A 25,006-nucleotide genomic window follows, 5' to 3' on the forward strand; every position below is an offset into this window, starting at 1 on the left:
CTGAGAGCCTCATTTGAGTCATCAAGCAGCAGTATTTCCACAATTATGGCCGAGAACCAGACCGTTGGTAAACAGCGGGATCCTGCAAGCGCACGGCGTCCTGTTGTGGTCAATCGTGTTCACGACAGGTCGTCATCTGTCATCAAGGGCCGTGATTGACTTTCAGGAACCATCACGGTCGACGTGAACTCTGGCACAGAATGTATTGAATGGCAGGGTCCTTTTTCCCGTGCGCGCGTCGAGGAGAAGAGTTTGGGCCACCATGACTCGTCTCATCATGGTGCGCCTTCTTGCGCTTCGCTAGGACCACGCCGTCACGGCGTGGTCATATCCGACGGATGGTGTGTCATGGAGTGAGGGCATCCAAACTCTGTTCTCTCTTTGCTCGAAGTTAGTGGTGGTGAGATGGAATTATGAGATGGATTGAGTTGTAGATGGTGGCAGATGCTTTTGCTTTCTTGCCAGCACGCGTTCGTCGCGGAAGGCGCCGAAGTCGCGTGTTTGTAGATTTGGGAGGGTGATTGTGTTTGGCTTGGCATGGTCTTGAGCGCAAGCAACGGGAAAGTTTACACTTTTGTTATGAAAGGCATGTTGGTTGTATGTTATTGTTGCTGTTCCCCCTTTGGCCACGATCCCTTGATGAGTGGTCGCATCCGTTACGTCCTGGCTTTCTCGCGGCGTGATAAACGCGTGATGTTAACACTAGCGGCGTCTAGGTAAGGTGAGAGAAGTTGAGAACATGTCATGGGCCCCGAGAGTCTGCAGGGAGAGGAAACGATCGTGATGGGGCCGCGCTGGTTCGGCGATGGTATCGTTTTGTTTGCTGGGAAACTGACTCGTTCGCTCGGCGCCGGTTCGTGAGATCTATCTAGGTTCCTGATCGCGGCGCAGCCAGAGGCGGCGTTGCGAAGCGTCGCAACAGACCTCGTGGCATAGTATCCCGCTTCACCCGCTTCATCCGTTTGCAGCGGCCGGAAAAAAGGCTACACCATGGATGATGGAACCTCAGCCTGCGGGCGTCTTTGTCAGCGTGGTAGCAAGCGCACTTTGAAAGTTTGGCTTTCTGGTTTGAGTGTAGGTAGGGAAGATGGCAGATGAGAAACATCGTTTTCGGAAATCCGAGAAGGAAAAATTGCTATGGCGGCGGTGGTGGCTTACCTTAACCTCCTCCCGCGTCCGTCAACTCTACCACCATCCAGGTTTTTACGGCCGGTCGGAGTCGGGTAAGCTTTTTAGTGGGAACTGGGGCTCTCCATACCGACGTCAAAAGGCTTGCGGCCTACGGCCTTGCTCCGTGCTCGTTCGGCACGATGGCCGGCGTTCGGTCGGAAGTTTCGCGTGAAACGTGACCGTCGAGGATAGGGACTCCCGTTCTCTGTTGAATCTTCTTTTGACTTTGAGGTCATCGTCCAGGAACGACCTCGTACAATGGGCAGGGCTGGCTGTCCTCGTGATGAGCTTTTGGGAGACTTCAGTCCACAAGGCCGAAACAGGAGAATCTCGGGAGAGAGAAAGACAGAAGATGGGGACTCCGCGGAATAAGGTTGAGTTTTCTCTTCCCACACTTGAGATAGCTTCCGCAGTGTTGAGACACTGACAGCTTGCCGGGGGTCCTTTTTGAGTTATCATGCGCTTCTTCTAGAACAGGGTCCGGTAGCAAGAACCGGCGAGGTCAAGGATAGACGCTTTTGAGTTGCGAGAATGGATTCTGGGGGACAGGCTAGTTCGAAACATCCCGCCGTGGTCTGTCTCTTACAATGACATATTTGTCTTCGAGATAGGCAGGGCTTATTCGTGAGGTCTGTCGGGAGCTTCGGTGTTTCTGCGACGCACGGGAATCATAACTGATACTCGTTTGCGACTGCTTCCGGCGACCATGGGATGAATCTCTTACCCGTCTCATTGATTTCTTATTTGATTTGAGATGGGGATGAACTCAAGGTCTGGACGAAGCAGACCAGATGGACCAAAAAGGCTTGTGTTATCGTTATTTACATACCATTCCATCATTCGATCTATCGTCGCGGACTTCGGAAGTGTCAGAAGAGACCAAAAAGGGAGTTGCGATGTCGGGTTCTCGACTTTCGTAGGGCTGGCCGCATTGATGCCATCTTTCAGCAAACATGAAACCATTTCCATTACGATTTCAGAACCATGAGCTTAAGGCAATCAAGCATTTCTTGGAAAAGGCGAAGAAGAGGAGTTCATGAAAGAAATAACACGGGAAACCTGATCACTTGCACCATGAATAAGCACGCAGTGACATCTGCGAATAAGCATCTTCATCAAACCTCCAAACTGTTTCCTTACTTTCCTACGGACATCCTCTTTTCTCGGATCCGGATTGTCAGGTACAGGTTCTTGACGTCCACCGTGCGCGGCCACACAACCTTATATTCCTCCATCTCGTCTGTTCAAAACTTTGGCATCATGCCCTTGACGAGGCTGTCGCCTAATCACTTGGCTTGATCGGACCCCCAGGCACCGGGGACTGGGTCACAACGGGCCCGCCTGGGACAGGTTTGTCCGGGATGATGGGTCCGACAATGACATCCTCGTTGCAGGCTTTGAGCGCCGCGATGATTGCTTGCTCCAGGTTCCAAATCTCAAAGGGCGGGGTGTTGCTGTAGATGAGAAGGAGACTTGTGAGAGTTGCGCGGAGACCAATGACATCAGATAGCTTGCAAGAGCCAATCTCGAAAATTTGACGCTTCGTGTTTGTGGTTGGGCTGAATATGGTCGTTGCTTCGCCCAGGGTGATGGTGCCTACTTCCACTCCCTTGCTCGCGAGGATGTCCGCCATGTGTAGGAGGACCATATAAGTTCCGAAAGAGGGTTTAGTCCCATGAATAATGGGCTCCAAGAGAGTGAAGTATGTTTCTTTGAGGGTATTGAGATCTTCCGTTCGCTCAGCCAAAGCTTGCGATGGTCTCATAGGAGTGTCTAGGTCATTCTCATATTATCAATTTAGGCACCAAAAACGACCGTGGTCGTAGTACTTACCTGACGAAGATAATTTGCGCTCGAGAAAAGGCCCGTCAAGCTGTGTAGGAAAGTTAGGGAGCTTCACACTGGCAACGGGGGCACCTCAAAATGGGCATGATCAAGCATAGAAAGGGACTTTTCTTACATCACGCTTACCAGGCTTGACTTCCGGGCTGTCAATAGGAGGAAGCAGGATGGGGCCAACTGGGTTCGGTGAAGTAGCTCCTCCACCAGGGACGAGAATCGTAGAGCCATCTCCTATTGTGAATTGAGGCGCGGCGTTGCTCATGGCCAAGATGCCAAGCAAAACTATGGCGTAAGACGCCATGATGAGCACTGGTAGAGTTGCTCAGACGGGGTCCCTCATATCATTGCAATAAGTAAGGTACCTACTTAGTAGTCTGCTAAGAGCAGCGACCAGGCGAAAGTGGGATTTTATAGGCGAAAATATCCCATGAAACGGAATGAAGAAACGTCTCCGTACGAATCACAACGGTGTCAAAGAAGCTAGCCCATGCACTAAATATCTGAATGCCATTGGGCAGTTAATAAGAGAGAATAGCGGGAAAAGTGAAGCTGCAAGTGCCATTTATCCAAACACAGCTTGAGTGATCTAGAATCTGATACACGCTATTGAGCCAGATTAGCCGAATTTTATAAATTGCTGTCAGATCACACGGATAAGTTGAATTGATGAATTGTGGCTGATCAAGAGACCTCACTTTGAGATTGCGGAACCGCATGTCCGCGAGCAATTGAATAATGGATATTTGGGCGATAAAGCCTCGTATGTTGGCGGTGTCAGTGACTCGTATACACGTTCAAATAGTCCTTGATGCGTCAGGGACGTGAAGCTCCTTGATCAAGAAGGAATTAGAAAAGACCAGTCGCTTCCCATCACACATCGAGGCCATGTGTGGCAAACACGAGAACTGGTAGAAACCTCCATTCTGATTCAAAATAGAAACAGCTTAAATAAAGGAGCCCATCGGCCCGATGCCCGGCGGAGCATCGCCTCCCAAGATGGCATCGATGGCGTTGAGATCGCCGGGGTCAAAGAACTCGAAAGCATCAAAACCTGCAGGCCCCTCGAAGAGTGAAGGGTCAAATACGGGCATAGTATCACTGTTTGGCGGGCAGTTTCCGGCATCAACATTGCTGATGCCTACAGCAGGCGCGTCCTGTGGTACTGTTTGGTCCTGCCGAGGGGTATTTGGCGCAATTGTTGAGCCGGACCCGTTTTGCTCATTCATGGCGTTTGTGCAGACTTGGTCTATCTCTTGGATCACTTGTTCCGCTAAATCGACCATGACCTGAGCAGACCTGAACATGCTGCTCATGCCACGTAGTGTCTTGCAAGTTGACTGGAGCTGTCGTCGCGATCTCGCTGTCAACATTGGCACTTTGGATGACCGTAGTTCTCGATATGCGACCCGCAGTGATAGAGACACGGCATATGGTACGAAAGTCATGTGCGATAACGTGTTGCCAAAGTCCTCAATGATGGTTGTGATCTTCATAGCGGAGAGAGCTTGTCGGTTGAGTGCCAGTGAAAGGTGCTCAGATCTTGTTGAACCAACAGGAATCCGGCATGATAGTATGCCAATGCCATGATAAAGAAGTTCAATGGAAGCTGTGAGACAATCAGCTTCATCCACAGACACCTTGAAGCTGGACCAGACTTACCCAACAGACGAGATTCAACTCCGAGAGCCTTTGACTTTTCGACGAGGCTATCAAAGCTTGGGAAGTCCTCCATGACAACGCAACCTGTGTTCTTTGCTGCCGGGCGATACAGGTCGATGATGCACCCGAGCAAGACCACAATTTCGAGAAACAGTCGGAAGCAGCTGTCTTGCTCTCGAATACACTCCACCATATCGCGCCCCAAGTCTCTTTCGTGTATCATCACCGGCCGCCCGTGGAAAGCCGCGTTGAGCTGGTCCATAGCCCAAACACAACAGAAAAGCCGGGTTAAATACGCCGGATCCTCCGACCTGGCAGGCGGGTTTTGGAGGTGAAGTCCCACTGTCTGGGCGTTGCTGACGGCCTGTGCTGCCAGCTCGGCAGATAGATGGCGATCTTGCGAGAAGTGGGTGTACAAGGAGAGAATCACCATGATGGCGACGGCTTGGACTCGGTCCTTTACCAAGCCGAGGCTGAGTGCTTTCCGGATGGCAGAGGAAAGGCGGAGTGCGAATTCTGAGTGGCTCAAGACGGCCGAAGAGCCTTGCCCAAGTGTCAAGTAGGGTCTGGCGCTTGGATTTGAGCCGGCAGCTAGGCATATGGCTTGTTTGCAGAGAACCTGGGATATCGTTGATGTTGGCATCCGGAGTATGTCGAGGTTCATGACGGGTAGAATTCGATGAACATCTCGAATGTAGATCCTTTCGAGGTGTTCATAATCCTCATTTTTCGGCAACACGGCGAGAAACTGGTGTACTTCATAGTCTATCGAGACTGCCGATGCAAGTTCTGGTGTGAGGCTACCGCCGTTGTTTCTGCGAGAATACCAAACGCCAACGGCGTTGGATTCGGCATGACCGCGACTTGTTGCTGGACTGTCCGCTAGGAATGCACCCTCTGGATTCAAGTCGCCTACGAACCTGTCGTCATTGTGGTTCGAGTGGGAATCTGTTGGGTGGGATTTGTCCTCAGGAGTTGAGATATGAGTTGTTGAATCTCTCGCTTGAACCGCTGGGCTCTCAATGGGGACCACTGCTGTCTCAACCGAAGGTACTCGGCCATGAGCAGGAGTTCCCGTGCTGTTATTGTTGAGTCGTATGAGCCCTCCTCGAGGATCTGCATGACCGGAACGACGTCGAGGCTGCTCAACTGGAAACGTCGGGTTCTGGGCAGGAGGCTCCGAGTTTGCAACATGAATCGAGTCGGCTGTCTGATCATCGTCGCCGGCATCGTTATCATCACCGCCAACGATCTGTCCACCCGAACCACTGTCCGCCTCTACAGTTGGCTTATGATGAAGAGACGGATCTATTGGCGTTACGGCCACATCATCCGGCGAACCATCCTCGGCGGAAGTGGCCGGCCCCGATGTTTGGCCCCGTTTCCTCCAGTGAACGCCGTGCGAAGGCGGAGACTCCCCTTCCCCTAGTGGATGAACACATCGTTTCTGTAAATCCGTCAACACTCTGTTCTTCAACCAGAAAGGGAAGGTATCGCGGCGAGACCGCACTCCGATTGGTCACCAATCAGGCATCCCGAATGGCACCCAGCAAGGACCGTAGTCCAAGTCTGTCTCTCTTACGACTTCACCTGCAGGGAACGGGTAAGATGATTGACTTACCTTTCGTCTCCGACAAGTATCACACGCATGTAACGCTATTTTACGCTTTTGAACGGGAACATTAGTGGTGTTGACGAACTTGAGCTTGAGCATCCTGTCGGCGTGAAGGTGAAGACCTGGCGGGCTTGGATTTGCCTGGCGGCGGTTCTCAACATATCGACTGGCGGGGCTGCCGCCACTGCGGCGATCGGACCAGCCCAAAACGGAAAGGCCGATGACGTACCGCTGAAGACCAGTTCATCTCCAAGATCACACACATAAATTCTTGCATCTACCTCTAGATCTCTCCTAGGCAAGGTCTGGTGAGTTTCGATTATGAAAAGCTGATCTTAGTTAAAGGTTTGTAATGGTGCAAGTATATTGCTAAGTGTTCGCTGAACATGTGTCGTTTCATACTTAAGGCTCTAAAGCTAAAGTACCCAGAATCACGCATACAAAGGCCAAATATTTCCCGAAAGTTTATCAACGCTGATTCTCTACAAACACTGAACCGGAATATTAGCACTCATCTTCTATCATTCCAGAAAACTTGGAAATCACTTACGCAGCCCTCAAAACCACCTTCCCCACACGGGGTATCCTCCGCTAACATGCAGTCTCCTCTCCAAGTGTGTCGGTCTCCTCCTTCTGCTGCACTGCAACAAAAGGTATTTCGTTCCTAGTCAAAAACGATAAAAATGAGTAAAGGATCATACAGTCACACAATGTGCAGTGGTGCCATCATACCGGGTAAAGCGCTTTGCAGCTCAGATGATTAGCCTGTTTTCCATAGTCGGTACACCACCACGCATTGGCCGAGCCTAATAACAGGGCACTAGCGGAAAGGAGAACGGCGGTGAACTTCATGATGTGCAACTGATTTAGTGGAACTGAGTATGGAGACGCTGGCAAGAGATTCTTGGTTTCTGTTAAATACTTTACTACTTGTAGAATCACAGACGCTCCGCTGTTATTAGTTCGTCTGTAACTGCTTCATGTGCCGCATGGACTTTCCAGGACATGAGTACCGTATTACTCGTGCTGCGCAATTGAGATAGAGAGGCGTCTGTCGATCTACTATCCGTTTAATCGAGGGGGTATACTGCATTACTCATGGCGTCCAACGAACATTCCGCCTCTGTCCGCACCCAATTTATGTGTATCCTCTTACTAGGGTTGCACCGAGTCATAACTCACTCGAGAAGGGTCAAAGACAATGGATTTGACAAATGTAAATAATTTCTTATTGTCAGTGCCCTTCCGTAAGGAGGTCAGTAAGGGCAAAATAGGGGGACACAAGCAACAAAGGAGCAGCTCGGACATATATGATCACGCAAGGAGTCCACGTGGATATATGTAATCACGTAAGGAGCATACATCTAGTCATGGGGGGAGATTTCACTAATTCATTTTTTTGACCTCAACAGCAGTTGGCCTCTGGGGACTTCCACCTTACGTCACACGCAGATTGACAGTTATCCTAAGTCGAAGTAAATACTAATTTACTCTAACCAAATATGTCCTGAGGTCCTGGGCATATGGAATCAATTCTGTACCGAGTGATATCTGGAAGGAGGCCACTGACTTAACTAACGTTATCACGCGCTTAGAATTCCAAGTACTATGCTCGCTATAAAATAGGGAGAAATCATCTGCGTCTATAAGGACTTTGAAACTGTTGTTGTGAGTGATTGGTTCCTCGTTTTCGGAAAAGATGTGCCGTGAAAGTCACAGGCAAGCGGAGACGAGGTCTTCCAGTCGTAAGCGGCGAGTCCGTAAAGGTCCCACATAATAACCGAGAACACTCTATTTTACTTTCCCTTTCACCTACGGCTGCCTTGTTGATCTCTCATTGTCTTTTATCATGGCTGGGTAGACTTGCCCGATTTCAATTACAAAGGCATGTCGTTTGATGAGATTATTAGATAGACGGAAGAGACGGTAAAAGGAGGCAGAACCCTCAAGGTTTTGTAGTATGTACTAAGATGAGTAATCTGAGAAATATCAAGGCCAGACCGACACCTTTGACCCGGCGAGGTGGCCGGGTAACCGGCATCAACTGAATGAGCCGTAAATGGCGCTGCAATCTTCTGTACGATTACGACCTCTGCCTGCAAATATCGAGAACAATAGCGTTACATAAGTAGTTCGGAACGTGCGGCCCTGGTGATAATTTCTTACAAATTTGCGTCTGTGACCACTGAGTATACTGACTTTATGATTTTTCAAGTAGTTTAATCATACGACCTCCAACGAAGTTATTCTGCGGGTCTTTTACCTTGCTGGAAAGAGGAAGCCGGCTGATCAAATAGCCGATCACATAGATACCTAAGGCAGCTTCAGCAATACTGAAGTCGCGGAGTCGTTCGTTGTTTTGCAAAGCTTGATCTTGGATAGATCGGACTCAATTCTCAAAGTGAGGTACACTAGTAGGCATTCTGCATGATCATCTTTATCAAGTCCAAGTCTTCCCGAGCATCCACGGCCGAGGTCTTCGGGATAGTCTTCTTCGTTACACAAGAGTGAAAGTCCAAAAACTCAAGCGTGAAGGGATCCTCATACGTTTTCCTGACAATTTTCTCTTGGTAACCATCACCTTTGGCAGTCTCGATTTTCTCCCTGATGGTCATGGTAATAGGAAGCCCCTTAACGTACGGAGTATCGTAGTCAACGCGCACAATCTTCTCTCGCGAGTAGATCTCGATGTGAGCGTCAAACCTGGGTACGTCGATGATACCTGACTCGTACATGACGGGGAAGCCTTCGTATTGGAACAACACGTTCCAGATTGGCAACCCAAGAGAGGCACCCACAACTCGTGAGGGCATGCCGACCATCTCGCGCAAAGCAGAGAAGTCATGTACTCCAAGTCTATCAGATAGACGGGATGGGTCAGCGAGAAGGAAACTCTCCCTTTGGATCAGCTCTGCCTAGGGATGTGACCTACCCTGTGAACAACCTGAACATCGTCATTGACTCTGGCGTTGCCTCAACCCCAATTTCATTGATGAGCGCTGTCTTGACCATCTCTTCTTCGGTAGACTTCATCTCTGCCGTATCTTGCTTCGGGTAGTCGGTGTATTTCTTGGGAAATGTGCCAGACTGGTCTACGAAAGAGCTATTTTGCCCAATGATATCTGCAGTATCTATCGTCAGCCAGGTCTCTAATCTTCAACATATCGAACAGTAACATACCCCTGACGCGAATGTAATCAATCTTTTCCATCCCTCCCACTTCCTTCACAGCATCGAGGAAGGATTCGGCATATCGTCTCTGGTATCCCACAAAGACTTTCGCCTCAGAGGTCTGCTCCGCCGCGATGATGGCATCGAGGTCGCGGTAGTTCAGTGCGAGAGGCTTCTCTACAAATACGTACTTGTTGTGCTGAAGAGCTAGAATCGCTTGTGAAGGATGGAATGCGTTGACGTTGCAGATGACCACAACGTCCGTATCGGGAGAGGTAATCAACTCTTCAGCATTCAATGTTGTCTTAGGTGACCCGCCAGCGACTTTTTTGGTGCAGAAGTCGAGGGCTTGTTGAGAGACATCGGAGATGTAAGTGATCTCAAAATGAGTGGACAAACTGTTTAGCACAAGAATATGGGACACCTGCATTGGTGAAGCTTTAGTGTCTGCAGAAAAAAATGAATTCGGATGTAAGACAAACCTGCGCGAGCTCTCCCAAACCAATGACTCCGACCTTGAGAACCTGGTTGAGCTTGGTACCGTTTGTTACTCCGACCATCTTGAGAGGCGCCGAAAGAGCTAGGCTGAAGGGTTTACTGCAGGCGGCCAGATCGAAGCTGGGTTGTTTTGGTCTTCTCTCCAAAAGAACAAGTCATACAACATTCAACAACATATAAGCAATACAGTCAATCAAATGTGCCTTCCTCGATGTTGAAGACGCAAGGCCCACCTCTCCTGGCGGCTGTCGAGGACTTGGAGCCTCGCCCCAAGTTTCCGAAGGATTGCGCGTCGCGGCCGCCATTATCCGGAGGATCAGAGAAAGATAGCTCTACTTCAGGCTCCGGACAAGCGGACCGTCTGATGCAATCACAAACATGCCCCGAATAAGATCAAAGCGGCGTAATGGACGAAAGATCTTTTCATCCTACGCGCGCTGGAAGCTGCATTGTGACGGCGCATACAGCTTTGTGGTACCTTACATGGAGCCCTTTGCATTTCTACTGGAACGGCAAGTGTTGCATCTTACATCAGCTAAGCACCTTCAAATATGCAAAACTTCCATATCCGGTCAAATCCTACAACTGAGGGGCGCGCCACCATCTTGAAGCAGGCGGCCCGTCGCCTCCGGCCCCTGAGCCTGAGGCGTCCCGTCCGGAAAACGGGAAGGATCGCGAAGGATCGCGAAGGGTAAAGTCGAAATCATCAGCCTACATGGACCCTGAAGATACAGCCGGAAGGATTGGCGGGGTTTGCATGATAATTCGACTTTCCTTTTCCGCTACCGACCGCGATCATTAGGCTAGATGGCCTGGCGAGGAATGTCCCTTTTCCAAGCACCTCACGATAGTGTCAACGAACAACCTCTTCTTTGCCAAACATACACGTTCTCGATATCTCTGAATTAACGAAATGCCTCAAGCCTGGCGAATTTACCTGTACGGCGCTGGCTCAATCGCATGGCGACATGGCGTCGCGGCGGAAAGCCTGGGCGACGATGTTCAGCTTTTTGCTGCAGACCCCTCGAAAGATGCTCGGGAAGCATTGCTCGCCAAATTTTCTAAAGCTACTGTTTATGAAGATGCAGAGAAAATGCTCGCCAGTTCCCCAGGGCAAGAGCGCGACATAGTCGTGGTGGCCGTTCCTCCATTCCTGCACCACGCAGCAACACTACGCGCGTTTCGATCCAACCGCCATGTTCTCTGCGAAAAGCCGCTGGCAACATCCGAGAAGGAGATGAATGAGATGTTAGCGGCCAGCGATGAGGCCAATCGAGTCTTTGGAGAGTGCAGCTTTCGATATCTCGGAAATAAAGCTTTGGATCGCGCCCGCTATTTAATCGAGACGGGTGGAATAGGGTCCATCTATCATGCTCGCTTCATCAACCGCCAGCCAAGAGCTCGCGCGGGAATCGAGTATCAACCGTCGAGCAGATGGTTTCTGGAAAAGGAGAAGTCTGGCGGCGGCATTGTATTCGACTGGGGCGTCTACGATGTTACCATGTTCTTCGACGTCCTCCGTCCTGTCGCTGCCACGGTCAACCATGCCTGGCTAGCCACGCCAACTACCGGTGCTGATCCGTCTGGCACAGTCATCTCCGTCGAGACACATGCTGGCGCGTCTCTGACTTTAGAGCTTCAAGACGGCACTGCCATCCCATTCTACTGGGAGCGAGCAAGCGGTTTTCATGGAGACGCCCAGAGTGCTCTGAACATTGACGGCACGGCTGGCGGTCTGACATGGAGATGGGTCCCAACTTTCGACTATAAGGAAGAAGTCGACGAGTTAGAGCAAGGCTTCAGGCTGGTGCACTATGTCGACGACAACGGCAAAGTCGAGGCTAAGGAAGAGAAGTTTCCTGCTTTCGGGTGGGAGGACGCAAATCAACGCCCCTTATTGTCCTTTGTCGATTTAATCGAGGGACGCGACAGCGTTTCTCTGTCCAGGAGCAGGCTCGAGTTCAATTTTGGTGTCGTATCAGCTATCTACAAGTGTGTCTCCGAGGGAAAACCCGTTCATGTTCAGTTGAAGTAGATTCAGGGGCCAGAAACATGAATTAGACACCATTACTGTAACATCGAACAAGCGCGATTACTTATTTGAGAGATCTATGGTTGGATTACGTCTTGCCTAAACTCGCAACAGTTGGAAGAATAAAAGATACCGTCTGACTTTGAAAATGGGGCTCTAACTGAACAGCGTGTGGCAGACTACTTTATACCGCTTGAGTAAACAGCAAGACAATCATTGAAAACCCTGTTCCAACAGGAGAATACCGACATGACTTAGTGAGTTTTGGATATGGAGGCTTCATGTATTGTAAGATGAAGAAAATGCACCAGCAGCGAGATGTGATCAGTCCTTAGCAGTGCGTTTCAAAAAGTATCTATAACTTCCGCATGAAATATTTGAATCTCAATGGAATTCTCCTTTGTTGTCTTCATGCAAATGGTAAACGAACCACAGGCTTACAACCTCTCTGCAGACGTTTCCGGCACAGCCTTTTCGCTGCCACCAGGGGTGATGGTCTGTGGACTTCCCTTTGCCTTGGAGGCACGGAATCGGAATTTAGCCTCGTTCCATCTTTTCCCAAAGCCATAACCTGGGTGGAAGATAGTCAAGGACGAGCATGCTAGTATAATCATGGTTCCGTCGAGGATCATGAACTCAACCTCTTGGTTGGCAAGCTTCCCGCCGAAACCTTCGCTGAGCTCGACAGAACGGAAAACAGTCCGAATGAACAAGAATGCTGTTGCGCCGAATAGTGCTTCAAGAATCATTAGCTTCATAGATCTGCTTAATACGACATCGAACAGAGAACATACCAAACAGAAACAGTTTGTATCTTTTGCTGTTGACCAAATCGGTAAACTCGGGATTTCGCATCTCTGGATTCTTCTTCACGCGCCAGAGGAATTCGAGGCTACAGGCAGTGAACGCAAACAGACAAGCAACCTGAATTGACAGGCCAGCCACCAGAATGTTTGTTCCCACATCGATCTAAAAGTACCAAAATATTAGTAACAAAGTTTAGAAGCAGTCGAAGGCCTATTGCCATGACAAAGGCGGGTGAAGAGTACATGCGTACCATGTGCGGGTTATCTAAAGGCGTAGACGCAGCAATTCCTCCGCCGACTGCCTGAACAACAAGACTGACAATGTCGCATCCCAAGAAAAATGTCGTGTACGAGCGAGGCTTGATCCGGCTAATAGCTTCCCCATTGATCACGACGATGCGCCCAAGAGTTAGGTAGATGGCTGCCGCGATGAATACGGGACCGATCGTTAGGGTAATGAGATACCACAAGAAGTAGTCTCTGCTGAAAGGGTTGCCATTCAAGAGGACCCTCGCGATGTATCCAACAGTCTCGGTCAACAAGCCGAGGCAGATAGCTATCATGAAGCCCCTTGTTTTGTGCTTTATGCCGAGAAAGATTTGACCGCATGCGAGCAGGGCCATAATCACCAGGAAGAGAACATTTCCGGCGACACTTGGTCGATAGCGGACGAAGCCCCATTGTTCAACGGAGCATGTGTCCAGAGTGCAGACGAATCCTGGAATGTAGCCTTCGGGGGCCGACATTGTAAACCGAGCTTTGTGGAAATGTTGGACCTTTGGAAACCTTGTTGAGGATACGGTATCTCAACCTGTAGAGAAAGTGGAGGAACCCTCGACTGGACGTATTTAAAGCTATCGACAAGTTGAAGGTTCAAAGACCCGCGAAAGGAGACTGGCGATACCGGCCGATTGGTAAATTGGCCCAACACGTCTCTTGGCTCAACCCCATTGTTGGCCAACCCTTCACTTTGTTTCATAAGCGATTGGATGACAGGTGAGACAAACAATAACGGCTGAGATTCCCTTGGTTCCGACCTCTAGCCCAAGACTGTAGTAGGTGTATGCAAGTCGGCCCGAGACGCCTGGTGGATAATTGAGATGTAAGATTGGTGGCGCGGGGTATTCTGGCTAAATCGAATCATCCCCATGGGGGCTAGCCAAGAAGCCCACGGATCTTCGTGCCGAAAAGCTTACCACCTTTATATAAGTAAGCTGTGCTGTGCCGCGTGGCTGCGGCGTCTAGCTAGCCGAGCCGCACACAAACTTGGCGAAGGCTTCATAAACGCCATATCGAGATTGTGTAGACGCAAGTCATACATCCGTCACCCTATTGGGACCATACATCCTGCCATCTTTGGCGCAACAGCACAGGAAAGGCGCAAGATGACAGATGCCGGAATTTTCGGGACCAAACCACGGCGGCAAGACTTGCTATCACATCGAAGGATCCCCTGAATCCTTCAAAACATGCATCTCCCACTAGGCAACAGTTCGGCATCCCCATCTTGGACTTATCATACGGCCTGGGCCGCGAAGGATCGCGAGTTTTCCAAAAGCGGATTTGCACTTTGGTTCAGAACTTGCCATGCGAGGTACAGCGAGCCGTCCAAAGCCGCATTGCCGATTCGACAGTATGCTGTCAGCTACAACCCTCGACTCCTGAACATCGATTTCTGTGATACACGAGCCTTATCTTCAGGGCTGTAGGATTCGTCATCGTAGAGGAGCTGCCAGATTTTGTTCCGATTAGCGCTCATGGTCCTATTGCCTCCTGATATTCCAGCCTGAAATATGAGATGCCAAGTGCGCCGTGTCGCTGAGGATACCTCCATGTAGGTAGGATCAAATGATGGGCAGATATTGATTTCGCATTAAATATCACTTTACCCAAGCACAAATAATTAAATTCTTGAGATTCTGGAGCTCGAATACCTCGAGGAATCATTCGAACTCTCGCTTGTCGCCATCTCCTCGTCGAAATCCTTGTTGAAGCATACCTCTTGAGGCTGTTCTTACTCCGTTTGAAAACATGACGGAGCCATCACCTAGTCCAATTGCCATCATTGGCATGGCATGCCGTCTGCCTGGTGGCTCGGATAATCCTTCTAAACTCTGGAATATGCTTTCAGAGGGCCGAAGTGGCTGGCGTGAAATCCCGGAAGATAGATGGAACAAAGATGCGTTCTATCACCCCGACCCCGAGGCAAAAGAATCTGTCAACTTCAGGGGTCTTTACTTCTTGGATCAAGATATTACTGCTTTTGACGCGCGGTTCTTCAACGTACACCCTCATGAAGCCCACTGCCTCGACCCACAGCAGCGCATCTTATTGGAGACGACATATGAGGCTCTCGAGAATGCTGGGCAAACCATTGCCGGTATCAAGGGATCCAATACTTCTGTACACGTCGGAGCTTATGCTACTGAGTGAGTTCTTCTTACTTGATGCAGCGAGAGTGCCCCTCAGGGGACAGATCCACCCAGGCTGGAAGCACATTCGGTCTAACGTGTGCATTCATATAGCTTTGAACGAATGGGCTACAAGGACACAGCAAGAACGCCCAAGGCCCATATGATCGGCACAGGAATAGCAATTCTCTCTAACAGAATATCCTATGTCTTTGATCTCAACGGCCCATCAAGCACAGTCGACACTGGATGCTCAGGAAGTATGGTAGCCTTGCATCAGGCATGTCATGGGCTCCGAGCAAGAGAATCAAGGATGGCTATCGTCGCCGGTACCCAACTTGTTCTTACCCCTGATCAGATTATCCCCATGAGCAGTGTCGGGTATGTCTCATCCCTTTGATATGTGTGATTAGGAATTAAGAACAAGAGCTGACGAGGTGGACATAGCATGACCAATCCGGATGGTAAATGCTACGTCTTTGATAGCCGCGGCGCTGGCTACGCAAGAGGCGAAGGCGTTGTCACTCTGATTCTCAAGCGTCTCGAAGATGCTATCAGAGACGGTGATCGGGTTCATGCCCTTGTCCGGAACTCTGGGCTGAACCAGGACGGCAAGACAGTCGGCCTTACGCTACCCAATCCCATTGCCCAGGCGAATCTTATGCGCCTCGTGTACAAAAATGCTGGGCTAAACCCAGCAGATACTGTGTACGTCGAGGCTCACGGTACGGGAACTCAAGCTGGTATGGGATTTCCACTTTATGTCCTAGCTCTACATTCACCTCCCTCTGCTTTCCATCACGTGTATCTAGCAAAGGCGGTGCCTAACAATGGAGCAGGTGATAGCGCAGAGATATCGTCCATTGCGGAAGTCTTCTGTCCCGAAGGCCAACGCGAGAACGGTCTATATGTTGGCTCTATCAAGTCAAATATTGGCCATCTTGAAGCTTCAAGTGGTGTCGCCGGATTGCTGAAGGCCATTCTAATCTTGAAGCATGGCGCAATCCCGCCCAACATTGACTTCATCAAGCCGAAGCCTACGCTACATCTAGAAGAGCGCAAGATCAAGGTAAAAAACACTTTCCCCTGACTATTTAGATTATAGCTGACCATGACCCGAAGATTGCTACTGAAATGGTTCCACTCCCTGAGTCTACTGGTCCCCGCCGTGTGTCTGTCAACTCCTTTGGCTACGGTGGAACAAATGCCCACGTCATCCTGGAAGCTCCAGCCAGCTACGAGAAAGCGGACAGCGTACTGGCTCCAGAGAAGTCCAATGGCACCAATGGGCATATCAATGGGTATACCAATGGACATGCAAATGGACACACTAATGGGCATACCACGAAAGAAAACGGCACAAACGGACATACAGAGGTGCAGGAAATTACGTCTCCGGATCATGGCATAAACGGATCAAACGAGACCAACGGAACTCACGGGACTATTGGACACAATGGTCTCAACGGCAAAACCAAAGACCATGTCGATGAGGTCGACTCGGATACTGCCAATGGGAGGACCTTGTCCACTCCCAAGCTTTTCGTCTTGTCAGCTCGATCGGAGACATCTTTGCAAGCCATGGTGGCCAATCTGCGAGGATGGGTTTCTTCCCATGACGACGCCTCTTCACTTTCTAACCTTGCTTATACTCTGTCGACTCGCAGATCAGAGCTGCAATTTCGATCAAGTGTCGCAGCGGCCAGCCATGATGAGCTCATCAGCCTTCTCGAACAGAAACCTCGCATCACCAAGGCAGCGTCAAACTTCCGCTCCGTGTTCCTCTTCACGGGGCAGGGAGCACAGTGGCATGCCATGGGTCGCGGGCTAATCAGGGAGAATCCGGTCTTTAGAAAGTCAATGCTCCATTCGGAAAAGATCCTGAAGGATCTTGGGGCTGACTGGAGTCTAATCGAAGAGCTCTCCAAAGACGACGACAACTCGCGAGTTGGTCAGGCTGAGATCTCCCAGCCCTCTACTACAGCGATTCAGATTGCATTGGTAGACCTCCTCAAGAGCTACCAAGTCTTCCCCAATCTTGTCCTCGGCCATAGCAGCGGTGAAATAGCTGCTGGTTATGCTGCCGAGGCCTTGGACCACGCAACTGCGCTCGAGATATCGTTCAGGCGCGGCTTCATGTCGCAGGCATGCGCGCGTGTCATCTCGAGCAGAGGCGCGATGATGGCTGTCGGCTTGGGCGAAGACGATGTCAAGAAATACATTGAGCAGACCAAGACAGGGCTCATCTGCGTCGCATGTGTCAACTCCCCTGTTAGCACAACCATTTCTGGAGACGAGACTGCCATCGACGAGCTCAAGCAGATTCTTGACGAAGAGTCCATATTCAACCGCAAATTGAAGGTGGACACGGCCTACCACTCTCATCACATGAAGAAGGTTGCAGCCGAATATCTCGAGTCCATTGCTCACATCAAAGCGCGCACTCCGAACCCTGCCATCAAGTTCTACTCTTCTGTTGCCGTTGCACACAAGACATCTGGTTTCGATGCTAAGTACTGGGTTGACAACCTGGTGTCTCCGGTTCGCTTTGGAAATGCCTTGGAGCTCCTGTGCCGCACAGAACTCGTTGACCTCGAGCCAGCGCCCCTCACTCTATTGACCGAGGTGGGCCCACACGGCGCTCTAGCAGGTCCAGTCAGGCAGACTATCAAGGGGCTCAATTTGACTGGCTTCAAGTCAAGTTACCTATCTACTCTGTCTCGAGGCCGTGACGCCGCGATCACCTTTCTTGAGACAGCCGGCAAGCTATTCGAGTTCGGGTATCCGGTCTCGCTACAAGCGACCCTGGGAGAAAATCAATCTGCTACGTTGGTTGATGATCTTGACCCGTATCCTTGGGATCACTCCACGAGCTTCCTCTACGAATCGAAGCTCAGCAAGGAGCATCGCTTCCGCGCGCACCCACCACATGACCTTCTCGGCCTTCGTGTCCCGGGAACTACCAACCATGAACCCACTTGGCGCAACCTTCTTGGAGTGGGAAGTCTTCCGTGGCTTAGCGATCACGTTGTCGATGGCTTCGCCATTTTTCCTGCTTCTGGATACCTCTCTATGGCTGTAGAGGCAGTGCGCCAGATCAGCGTCGACAGAAAGGTCCAGGGTGTCATTTCTCAGATTCATCTGAAAAATGTCTCGTTTACCAAGTCAATCATGATCCCCGAACGTCGCACTGATGGACTGACATCTGATGTCGAAGTCCTCTTGACGTTGCGACCCGCCAAAAGTCTAACCGACCGTACATGGGAGACATTTCGCATCATGGCTCTATCACCGGAGGATGTGTGGCACGAGCACTGCGCGGGACACATCATGGTTGAGTGGTCGGCCAAAGAGGATGAAGTCGAGGGATACCGCGAAGAGACCATGGCAAATTCAAGAGGCCTCGAACATCTTCAGGAAATCATCAATGCTTGCAACACCACGATCAGCGGCGAAGAACTTTACAAGAACTTCACCGAGAACGGCAACGTCTATGGCCCTACTTTTGCCGGCATAGAGTCAGCGCAGATTGGCTCCCGCGGAGGCATCGCAGAGATTAAGATCCCCGATGTGAAGAGCATGATGCCTCGCAAGCATCAGCAAGAGCATGTCATCCACCCAGCCTCGCTCGATACAGTCTTCCAACTTGGACTTCCACTGTACCGGAGAGACGTTGGTAACGGACCCGTGATGCCTACAAGCATCGACGATCTGATCATCAACTGCAAACTCAGCAGTACACCCGGCACCAAATGGACCGTGTGCTCTACCATGGGCCAGAAAGGCTTCCGGTTTGCTAGCATCGACATCATGGTCTTCGAAGAAGTCACAGAGGGTGCGCCACTGGTGCCCGTATTAGACATTCGCGGTGGCGCACTTCGGGGCATCGGCGAAGCTCCAGTTGACGAGGGCGCCCTGCCGTTCTCTCGCAAGATGAGCTATGCTCTCGAATGGAAACCTGACGTCGACCTTCTGGCTTCACTACAGCAAGGAGACGAGCCAAACCAGCTAGTCTCGTATCTTCAGCTTCTGGCCTTCAAGCAGCCACGCATGAAGATCCTGGATTTGAGCGCCGGATCTGGAGTAGACATCGCGCTGCCATTCCTCAAAGCGATTGATCGTCCGGAAGGATTGCTTCTTGACCGATATACATATTGCAGCGCTGAATCCCACATCGAGTCCTTGGATCAAGCCAGGGCGTCTCTCCGCCAATGGATTGATCGAGTCGATTTCAAGACTTTAGACAATTCAAAGGATCTTACACAGCAAGGTTTCCAAGAGGGATCTTACGACCTAGTTATTGCTTCCCAGGCTGAGCATGGCTCTGCTGATGAGTCCCTGAGTAGCTGGCGAACGCTTCTGAAGCCTCGAGGCAGACTGGTCCTTCGCGCATCGCCGGTCGAAGGTGAACATGATGACTCTCCTGTCCTACCAGAGGTCGATTGGCATGCCCGATTGGAGCATCACAGCTTCCAGGAGGTGACTCCTAGCCAACGAGACCCTGCTACAAGACCAAGCATGATCATTGCCTCAGCCGTCGAGGAGCAGTCTCCAACGAAGGAAGACTTCCCCTCAATTCGCATCATCTCCCAGTCGCAGTTAGGCCAGATTGCGTCTCTTGCAGATGCATTTGTGGCACACATGACCGCACTAGGGTTTGCTTGCTCTGTGGATGGTTGGGCATTTGAGCCAGTCAACGCTGATGCTATCCACATTGTCCTCGATGATGCGATGGACCCCATACTTGCTGCACCAAGTGCCGACAAATTCGCCCAAATTGTCGCCCTCGTCACCAAGACGAAGAGCGTACTGTGGCTAAGCTGCCAAGAAAGCGGTGCCGAAACCCATGATCCGGCGAAGGGCATGATCAGCGGCCTCGCAAGAGTCGTGCGACGAGAGAATTCGGCTATGCGTTTTGTTACTGTCGATGTACAAGACGACGTTCTGTCAAAAATGGAGGTGCTGGTGTCCCAGGTCTCAGAAATCATCAGAAGTTCCTTCGCCACCCCCGTCAGTATCTCACGATCCGATGAGGATGAATACACCTTCAGTAACGGCCAGCTCCTCATTCCTCGAGTTCATGCGGATGCCAAGTTCGATGACTGGGTCAAGAGGGCAATATACGCTCAAGGAATGGAAACCGGGCCTTTCCAACAGGCGGATAGGCCTCTCAAGCTCGAGGTTGAGACGCCGGGGCTCCTCAGTAGTCTCCGTTTCGCCGACGACGAGACGGCATCGAGGCCCCTGCAACCATTCGAAGTAGAGCTTGAGGCTAGGGCGTACGGCGTCAACTTCAAGGATGTATTCATCGCGATGGGGCAGATGATACCTGGTGTAACAATGGCCGGTGAATGTGCCGGTATTGTTCGCAAGGTGGGCTCTGCCATTGAGGACAAGTTCCGCGTCGGCGATCGCGTCTGCGGAATCTTTGCGGAGCCCTTCTCTAGTCACCCACGGATCGATGGGAACTTCAGTTGTCATCTTCCGGATAGTATGCCCTACTCCGCGGGCGCATCAATCCCTGTCATCTTCTGCACCGCCTACCACTGCATCATTGAGGTCGCTCGCCTCGAGCGTGGAGACACCATTCTGATCCACGCCGCTTCTGGCGGTGTCGGACAAGCAGCTATTCAACTTGCCCAGAACATCGGAGCCGAGATCTTCTGCACTGTGGGCAGTAGCGCAAAGCGTCAACTGCTCATCGACACTTTCAACATCCCGCCAGACCACATCTTTTCGTCAAGACTTCGGACATTCAAGCAGGGGATTCTGCGACTCACCCAGGGCAAAGGTGTCAACTGCGTCTTGAACTCATTGTCGGGCGAATCACTCCATGACTCCTTTGCTGTTCTTGCACCACTAGGAACCTTTGTCGAAATTGGCAAGTCTGATATCTATCGGAAGAACGAAATCAGCATGGTTCCTTTCGACAACAGTGTCACGTTTGCTGCTGTCGACTTGACCGTCTTGGCCCGACTCAAGCCGACCAAGATGCGAGAAACGCTCGATAAAGTACTCTCATTGTTCGCGGAGGGCACTCTAAAGCCTGTGGCCCCCATTACGGCTATGCCCATGACCGATATCGAGGACGCTTTCCGTTTGATCCAGTCGAGGAAGCACACTGGCAAGGTTGTTCTCGTTTGCGACGAGCAGACGCAAGTCAAGTTGACGTTAGCATGTCCACAGCCTCTCCGTTTAGATGGGAATGGCACATATGTCATCTCTGGAGGTCTCGGAGACCTTGGGCGAAGAATCGCCAGATTCCTAGCCACTCACGGTGCGGGACATGTGGTAACTTTGTCTCGTCGCAACTTGGAAGAAGAGGACCAGCTTGCGTTCGAGGAAGAGTTGCGCGCCATCGGATCGGAGCTTCACATCATTCGCTGTGATGTGACAGATCAAGAGTCAGTGCAATCAGCCGCTGCCGAATGTTCAGAGAAACTTCCTCCGGTGAGAGGAGTCGTCCACGCAGGAATGGTCTTGAGGGTAAGTCTCTGTCATACATCCCAGTTCTCTCGCACAACGAAGCTCACGTCATTTCTAGGATCATCCTTTTGAAATCATGTCTCACGATGATTACATGACTTCGATCGAGCCCAAGGTCCAGGGAACTCAGAACCTCGACAACGCCTTTGGCGCTTCCGACTCCCTCGACTTCTTCATTATGCTGTCATCTATCACCGCAATCCTCGGAAAATCTGGACAGTCGAACTACGCTGTCGGTAACGCCTACCAGGATGCATTTGCTCAAAGCAAAAAGGGATCGAGCTGCAGATACATCGCGTTGAACCTCGGTGCGGTCGACGGATCCTTGGCCATCACCTCACTGCCTCCTGCGCAACAAGACGCTATGAGACGCGGCTCTGTTCTCATGTCGTTTGACGAAGTCTTTGCCGTTTTGACCTACGCTATGAGCGCTCAGGCAAACGAGGATGATCTCCACCAGCTGATACTTGGCTTCGACCGAAAGTCGATGGAGGCGGTACACGATGAGATGGCTCTTGCGAATCCCATATTCAGCCAGATTCCGTACCTGGAGAAGGAGGGAGAGCCGACCAAGGAAGCTGCCACTGACGTTGGAAAGTTGCTCCAACAAGCCACTTCGCCCGAGGAAGTCAAGAGCATCGTGGTAAACGGCATTTGCCAGCGGTTTGCCATGTTCACTGCTGTGCCCGTTGAAGAAATCAGTCCGGATGTTTCGATGGAGAGTTTTGGTCTCGACTCACTTGTTGCCATCGAGTTGAAGAACTTCCTCTCTCGCACTTTCCAGGCGACACTCCAGACATCTGAGGTTCTCGACGCTGTCAACATCTTGAGTCTGGCCAAGGTCATCATCCTCAGGTCAAAACTTGTCCCTAAAGACACTGAGACGGCTGTTGCGGAGAAGGAAGAGACCGCAACGTCCACAGCCGTGAAGGTCGCCGACTTGGCCATCGAAAGTGCAGCACCAGATACCAACCATAACTTCCATTGTTGTCGAGCAATCAAGACGCTTCAGAAGATGCCTCTTGTTGACTTTGACGTCATGTTTGACGATTACCTGGAGAAGTCAAGAATGTTCTTTTCCGCCGAAGATTTCAAGACTATCGAAGACGATGTAGCCGAATTCAGAAAGCCGGACAGCATTGGTCGGAAGTTCTATAGCCGTTTGCATGAGCAGGCTCACGATCCCGCGATCGAGAACTGGCAGGAAAAGTACTTCCTTCAAAGCATGTATCTGCAGAGACGCATGCCGCTCGCGCCTTTCAATAACTTCATGGCATTCCACCCTCTCGGGAATATGGGCCATACTCAAGCCGAGCGAGCAGCCATGATTGCAAGCATTGCCTTCCAAGCCAAGCAGGATCTCGAATCCGATCGATGGGAGCCCATGGCGTACATGTTCACGGCAAACTGTACCGATCTTTGGCAGTACATCTTCAACACGGCTCGCCTGCCTGGCGTTCCGCTGGATCGAATGGCTAAATTCCCTGGGAACGACTACATGGCGGTCCTCTATCGCGGACACATCTACAAGGTCGAACTCATGGATGGAGATCATAACGTTTCCGTCGAAACATTGACCAAGACTTTTAATGCTCTCTTGGCTCATCAAGACCTCGATGACAATTGGACAAGTATCCTTGGCACCGACGACCGCACTTCATGGGCGGAGGTAAGTTCGCTGCAGTCTATTCACACGCAAATTATGAGTGATGGTGAGACTGATTCATCAATAACAGAGCCGGCAAGCCTTAATTGACCTTGACAATGCCAACAAAGAGACCATAGCTATGGTAGAGGCTGCAGCTTTTCTCGTTTGTCTTGACGACACAGAGCCTGCGCATGCAGAGGAGAGAATCAACAACATGATGATGCTCAATGGTTTCAATCGATGGGTCGACAAGTCCATCGCATTCGTGGTGTGCAAGAATGCAACTTCTGGCACATATGTGGAGCACACGATGATTGATGTAAGCTTGGTCGCATCGATGCCTGACCCATTTTGGAGTAAAACTTTCTGACCACTTGTACTTAGGCAATGACTCTCTTCGCGATGCAAACGGCCATTGTCGAAGGCATCATGACCTATAAGCCACCCCGAGAGGTCAACGGCCATACCAATGGCGTTGTTTCCTCGCCCAGAGAGTTCACTCTGAAGACAACACCGGCTTTGGACGCGCGTATTCAACATGTGCGACAGCGTTTCGAGAACGACATCTCAAAGTTCGGATACAGAGACATCGTGCTCTCCGACTTTGGAAAAGACATTCTCCTTGAGCGTCACCTCCCCATCAAAGGCGTCTATGACCTTATGGGTCTTCTCGCCAACTACTACTACTACGGCTACAATGCCCAATCGTGGGAGGCCATCTCAATGTCGCACTACCACAAGGGACGGCCTGACATTGTGCAAGTCAACACGCCGATCACCGCGGACTTTTGTACCATCGCAGACGACGAAAGCGTTCCGGCGCGCAAACGCTTCGACATGATGGTCGCGGCTGCCAATGCTCGTAATCAGATCATCAAGGACGCGTTCATGGGTCGATGCTACCAGCGGACGCTCAGGGCCCTCGAGCTCTGCGCAGAAGAGGGCGAGGATCTGCCTGCTCTCTTCAAGAATCCGCTCTATGAGCAAACTGTCGAGCCCAACCAGATGTTCTCGAATACCGATGGGCTATCTCCCGAGTCTTGCTTCATCATGCAGAACCCAAAGAGGTTCTGGATGACGTACTATGTTACTGATGGAGGGTAAGTGACCTTTTTACTGAAATAACTCTGCTTTGCAAATGAAGCTAACAATTTGGTCTTTAGAGCTCATTTCTCTGTGGTCACTGGGAAAGACGAAGTGATTGCGTGGGCAGACTGTTTGCAACGTGCCTCTTCGGTGTTGAAGACGTTGATAGACGCGGCATGAGGTGGATTTCGCACTGATTTTGGCGGTTCATTTGTTCATTTGACTCAAAGTAGTTGTATATCCGCCTGACTGATGCACCTTATTATGACTGAATTATCCTCCTCAACAACTATGTACTTACTCCATTTTATCATTCTCCGGGTACGCTTCTGAGTGTCAATTCAAATCTATAGTATATTGGTTTTCTTGTGGTAAATACATCAAGTACCAAGAACATGATGCGAATGTCTAAAGTGATGGAGGGGCAACAACACTGAGAGGAGAGCATGCTGGAGCTAGCTACGGGCCCTGACGTTCAGTGCAGTGTAGCCCCTGTAGCTGCTGAAGCCTACCCCACTGAAGACCTCTTGCATTACGATTGTTGGCACAGAACGATTTCAACTTTGACATGATGTCTTCAGA

General features: G+C 50.7%; 6 protein-coding genes across 6 annotated transcripts; 2 read left to right on the forward strand and 4 right to left on the reverse strand.

Annotated features, from left to right (window-relative positions):
• Positions 1 to 2,452: 2,452 nt before the first annotated feature.
• Positions 2,453 to 3,844, reverse strand: HER10_EVM0011579 (uncharacterized protein; the record flags this gene model as incomplete). The annotated part of the gene is made up of 3 exons (XM_035481007.1): positions 3,131 to 3,844; positions 3,004 to 3,043; positions 2,453 to 2,943 (listed from the first exon to the last, which is right to left on the reverse strand). Exons 1-3 carry the CDS (start codon positions 3,311 to 3,313, stop codon positions 2,453 to 2,455), a joined length of 714 nt encoding a protein of 237 aa, XP_035331008.1. The 5' UTR covers positions 3,314 to 3,844.
• A 112-nt stretch (positions 3,845 to 3,956) lies between these two features.
• Positions 3,957 to 5,230, reverse strand: HER10_EVM0007527 (fungal specific transcription factor domain-containing protein; the record flags this gene model as incomplete). Its single annotated transcript, XM_035477081.1, has 2 exons — positions 4,672 to 5,230; positions 3,957 to 4,618 (listed from the first exon to the last, which is right to left on the reverse strand). The coding sequence occupies exons 1-2, from the start codon at positions 5,102 to 5,104 to the stop codon at positions 3,957 to 3,959; spliced, it is 1,095 nt and encodes a 364-aa protein (XP_035330794.1). The 5' UTR covers positions 5,105 to 5,230.
• Positions 5,231 to 8,697: 3,467 nt separating this feature from the next.
• HER10_EVM0002128 (oxidoreductase family protein) lies at positions 8,698 to 10,017 on the reverse strand (the record flags this gene model as incomplete). Its single annotated transcript, XM_035471854.1, has 4 exons — positions 8,698 to 9,142; positions 9,219 to 9,408; positions 9,467 to 9,881; positions 9,940 to 10,017. The coding sequence occupies 4 exons, from the start codon at positions 10,015 to 10,017 to the stop codon at positions 8,698 to 8,700; spliced, it is 1,128 nt and encodes a 375-aa protein (XP_035330475.1).
• An 851-nt stretch (positions 10,018 to 10,868) lies between these two features.
• Positions 10,869 to 11,990, forward strand: HER10_EVM0011856 (oxidoreductase family protein; the record flags this gene model as incomplete). The annotated part of the gene is made up of 1 exon (XM_035481272.1): positions 10,869 to 11,990. One exon carries the CDS (start codon positions 10,869 to 10,871, stop codon positions 11,988 to 11,990), a length of 1,122 nt encoding a protein of 373 aa, XP_035331027.1.
• Positions 11,991 to 12,424: 434 nt separating this feature from the next.
• HER10_EVM0008730 (RTA1 like protein) lies at positions 12,425 to 13,539 on the reverse strand (the record flags this gene model as incomplete). Its single annotated transcript, XM_035478240.1, has 3 exons — positions 12,425 to 12,723; positions 12,782 to 12,956; positions 13,045 to 13,539. The coding sequence occupies 3 exons, from the start codon at positions 13,537 to 13,539 to the stop codon at positions 12,425 to 12,427; spliced, it is 969 nt and encodes a 322-aa protein (XP_035330861.1).
• A 1,285-nt stretch (positions 13,540 to 14,824) lies between these two features.
• HER10_EVM0000289 (beta-ketoacyl synthase domain-containing protein) lies at positions 14,825 to 24,621 on the forward strand (the record flags this gene model as incomplete). The annotated part of the gene is made up of 8 exons (XM_035470077.1): positions 14,825 to 15,222; positions 15,319 to 15,585; positions 15,691 to 16,273; positions 16,327 to 21,690; positions 21,749 to 23,359; positions 23,427 to 23,657; positions 23,723 to 24,438; positions 24,504 to 24,621. The coding sequence occupies 8 exons, from the start codon at positions 14,825 to 14,827 to the stop codon at positions 24,619 to 24,621; spliced, it is 9,288 nt and encodes a 3,095-aa protein (XP_035330350.1).
• Between the last annotated feature and the right edge of the window lie 385 nt (positions 24,622 to 25,006).

The sequence above is a fragment of the Colletotrichum scovillei genome (assembly GCF_011075155.1).
Source record: "Colletotrichum scovillei strain TJNH1 chromosome Unknown Contig00008, whole genome shotgun sequence".
NCBI lineage: Eukaryota > Fungi > Ascomycota > Sordariomycetes > Glomerellales > Glomerellaceae > Colletotrichum > Colletotrichum scovillei.